This window comes from Nannochloropsis gaditana (genome assembly GCF_000240725.1).
Source record: "Nannochloropsis gaditana CCMP526 unplaced genomic scaffold scaffold1237, whole genome shotgun sequence".
Taxonomy (NCBI): domain Eukaryota; class Eustigmatophyceae; order Eustigmatales; family Monodopsidaceae; genus Microchloropsis; species Microchloropsis gaditana.
Window position 1 is genome coordinate 1 of NW_005802716.1, and position 3,531 is coordinate 3,531.

The 3,531-nt window shown below is 52.2% G+C and overlaps 2 protein-coding genes across 2 annotated transcripts; one reads left to right on the forward strand and one right to left on the reverse strand.

The window, feature by feature from the left end:
- Positions 1-3: 3 nt before the first annotated feature.
- NGA_0710200 (uncharacterized protein) lies at positions 4-660 on the reverse strand. The gene is made up of 3 exons (XM_005852435.1): positions 431-660; positions 244-336; positions 4-167 (listed from the first exon to the last, which is right to left on the reverse strand). The coding sequence occupies exons 1-3, from the start codon at positions 567-569 to the stop codon at positions 43-45; spliced, it is 357 nt and encodes a 118-aa protein (XP_005852497.1). The 5' UTR covers positions 570-660; the 3' UTR covers positions 4-42.
- A 1,663-nt stretch (positions 661-2,323) lies between these two features.
- On the forward strand, positions 2,324-3,346 carry NGA_0710100 (uncharacterized protein; the record flags this gene model as incomplete). The annotated part of the gene is given in 5 exon segments (XM_005852434.1): positions 2,324-2,374; positions 2,401-2,410; positions 2,532-2,560; positions 2,680-3,317; positions 3,328-3,346. 5 exon segments carry the CDS (start codon positions 2,324-2,326, stop codon positions 3,344-3,346), a joined length of 747 nt encoding a protein of 248 aa, XP_005852496.1.
- Between the last annotated feature and the right edge of the window lie 185 nt (positions 3,347-3,531).

The window sequence follows — 3,531 nt, forward strand, 5'->3', positions numbered from 1 at the left end:
TAGCATCCATGACTTATTCGTGCATCGGGCATCAGCCTTCTTCTAGCCGCCGCAAGGACAGCTCCAAAGGCATTTCAGGGGGGAAGGAAGGGATACCCCGTGCTTTGAAACAGAGGTACTTACCGCTAAACCTAGTGTCAAAAGCGCACCCACAGGAAGCACCCATCCTGTGCAGTACGTCGGAAAGGAGGGAGGAGTGTGAGGCAACGGGAGGACGAGGAAGGAAAGCTCTTTCACACCTACCAGGGGCGGCGACGGCGCCGTACTCATACTCATCAGCCGCCGCGGCCACCGAAAGGCAAACATCGGAGAAAGAGGCAGCTTTTAAAGAAGTTGCTGAGTAGTTTGACGTAGGATTGGAGACGTGAGTGATGCTGTCAAAACGTGAAAACGTTGCAGCGAGAGGGGAAGCGAAACCTTGAGGACTTACTACGAGGGGCTCGATGGCTGCTAGCCACACGGAACTTGCTCGAGGCAGTGGACAACGGCGGCAAAAATGCCAGTGTGGGGCTGATCAGTATCATGCAATAAAGCACGGCAATAGAAAGGCAACGTTGGATGTTTTTCATGGTCCCGGGGACGGCGAGTTGCAGTTCCTTGATTGCAGATGTCGGGTTCGGACAAGCTCTGTTGAATTCCCGCAAAGATATTCATGTCAGTGAGAAATTAATATGAAAGCGCGCGTAGATGGTAACACGTGTCGATCTTGCGGTGTCACGTGGTGACTTTTTATGCCCGACGGCCACTAGGGTTAGTCATGCGAGGTGTCTTCACTGCCTGGTCGGCCGCGGCGCGAATGGCGGGGAGGGAGGGGAGGGAAACCTTTGGCCTTTGCGCGGAGAGCGCGATGGTACAACTTGATTAGGCTGTCAGCAAGATTGGGGCCACGTGGTACATCACCACGACTGGAAACCACAAAGGAAAGAAATAGCATTGTACCTTGTCGGGACCCTCATGGTTTAGGATTTTTTTAAAAAAAAAGTCTTACATAGCTTGTGCTACGAAACCAAACAATTCCTAATTCCCCTATATTTTGTAGGTTCGGCCATGTTTAAGACAACCATGGAGATCTATCGATACCTCAGATAGCTCCAGACAGGTGTATGTCACTTAGACTGTAAGAAACACGATTTCTTCCCCTCTTTTAAGTCATTGACACTTTTTATTGATTGCCTACACATTACAAGCCGACCGGCGACCGGTCATATCGTCGCAGGGCTGGAAAAAAATAACGCACGCTTTAAGTACGGACCAAAAACTTTATGCGCTTTTCGCCTCAATACTAAAACGGTTATACCACAACCCATCATTTCAATCAAAAGCTTTAATGATGAAATGGCATCGTCCATTCCTAAAAGTGACGGGGCGCTATCGCTCGCTACCCGCCTCCGAACGAGCGCGGGCGCTGCGCGATGACGTCAACCACCATGCCCGATAAAAAACGTCGAGTCCACTCTACTTCGATGCACGCGCAACCCAAAATGTCCGCACAGGGCATTGGGTTTTCATCTAGTCTGCATGTATGAGCTTCAAATTCTCATGGTCTGTGAGGTATGGCAATGTTTCAAAGCGAGCATGGACGTACGTCTGTCGGACGCCCACACCGGTGCAAGAGTCTCGCTTGTGGATAATATTAATGCCACTTTTATCGCATTCCATACGCTCTTTCAGCGTATGTGTCGACGATACTGACGGGAAACAATCATGAAATTTCAGAGTGATCACTACGCAACCTAGTCAAAAACAATGTGAAAGTGTCCACTTCTATATTTGCGCTCCTTTCGATTTCTTTTCTCGCTATTTTTAAAAATGATACTTCTTGAGTACGGGCCATATCCGTCGCTCTATTCTTTCACGCGCACGCCATTGCGATAAATGCGTCCCCCACCGCCCGTGAAACCCAAACAGCCGCTAATTTGCAGCTAAGAACACTCCATACCCTCTGTCCTGCCACTGCGTCCATTCTTCTATGCGAAAAGGACTTCAATATCCTTTTCGCTCGAGGCGAGACAGGACCGGGGGGGGTCATCTGGCTTTTACCATATGGTTTTGGGCACATGCGATGGACTCGGCGCGTCCATAGTTCCAATGTCAGATTCCACGGCCATTTTTGACGACCGACACATAGCATTCATGCCCATGATTTGATGCGTACGATGCGTGGGAGAAGACGTTGTTCAGTTGACGCTCCCAGAAAAAGAACTTGAGCCCACCTCGTCCGAATAGCTGAGCACGTCATGCAGAAGAGAACGAGCGATACAGAGGTCCCTAAAAACTGATTTTTTTCCAACACAGCGGTGCGAAAATTATGTCTACGCCACCAATGGTGGACTTAATTCAGGAAAGAAATCGCATCAAAATTGCACTTCGGGAGGTCAGCACTGTTTGTACTGTCTGTAGGGACATCAAGGTACGTGATGGGTTATACCCCCTTGCACCGGCGTTTTAAAGAGCTTCTTTTATGTTAATAAAAACACGAAAAACCCGATTATCGCACAACCTCACCCTAAATTCAACCTTATACTGTGTAGACGGCCTGTTCCGGTTATCCTTGCGCAAGGTACGTTGGTTTCATCATGTTGATGAAGCGCCCCCTCGGTTGAAGTATACGAATGCTTGACTTACAGCTCTTCTGCACTACACAGGTGTTGCCGGTTGTCGTTGCCTTGCCATCCACAGCCTCCTAAATCATCATCATCGTGTTCCAATAGAAAACGTTCTCGAAAGGTGTCAGAAGCAGCTGCTGATGGTGCCCTGGGAGCCGCGGAGTCCGACGCGTCGCTCGCGTCGGACTCCACAGGGAGTTCCGTGGAAGGAACAGAGCATGCGGAGTTTCGTCGAAGTCCGAGGCGACAGCAGCTTCTGCGCCTGTCCTTGACAGAGTTGGCGCTGGCGCGCCACAACCCTCAGCGTCTCAGCGCAGAATACGTCATGTGTTTCTATAAAGTGCGGCGCGAGTTTGGGAGTGAGGGAATCGACCGACGGCGGGTGATCGAGTGCATGCGCATCTGGCAGCATTTGAGCGTCCTGGTCGGCGGCGACGTCACCTGGGGCATGGCGGACAAAGTGGGGAGGTCCATGGGCATCTCGGCGGTGGACGTGGAGGACACCGCCTCAGTCGCCCTGGGGCCGACCCGAAGTCGACGGAAGGGCCGGGCCCAGGAGGAGGTGGCGATCCTGGTGAGGCTGGTGGACGAGGTGAGGACCATGCCGGACTACAAAATCCTGGCACGGACGCAGGACGAGAGCGTGCCCACGTTTTTGGGTCTGCTGGCGGGGGAGCGGCTGGTCCAGGTCACCAATGCGGCCTTCGACCGGTTGGTGGAGGGCGCCGGGAGGATCATGAGCAGCGCCTTTGTGCACCGGACAACCTGCATCCTCCTCTTGGCACAGCTTGTGGCGCCGGATGACCGGAGCACCTTCTTCGAAGGCTTCATGCAGGCGCTTTTTGTGCCCAGCCGCTGCTTCAAATCCACTTTTCTCCTCAAATGGTTCCAGGGCGACGGAGACATCCGCCTCTGTATCGTCAGC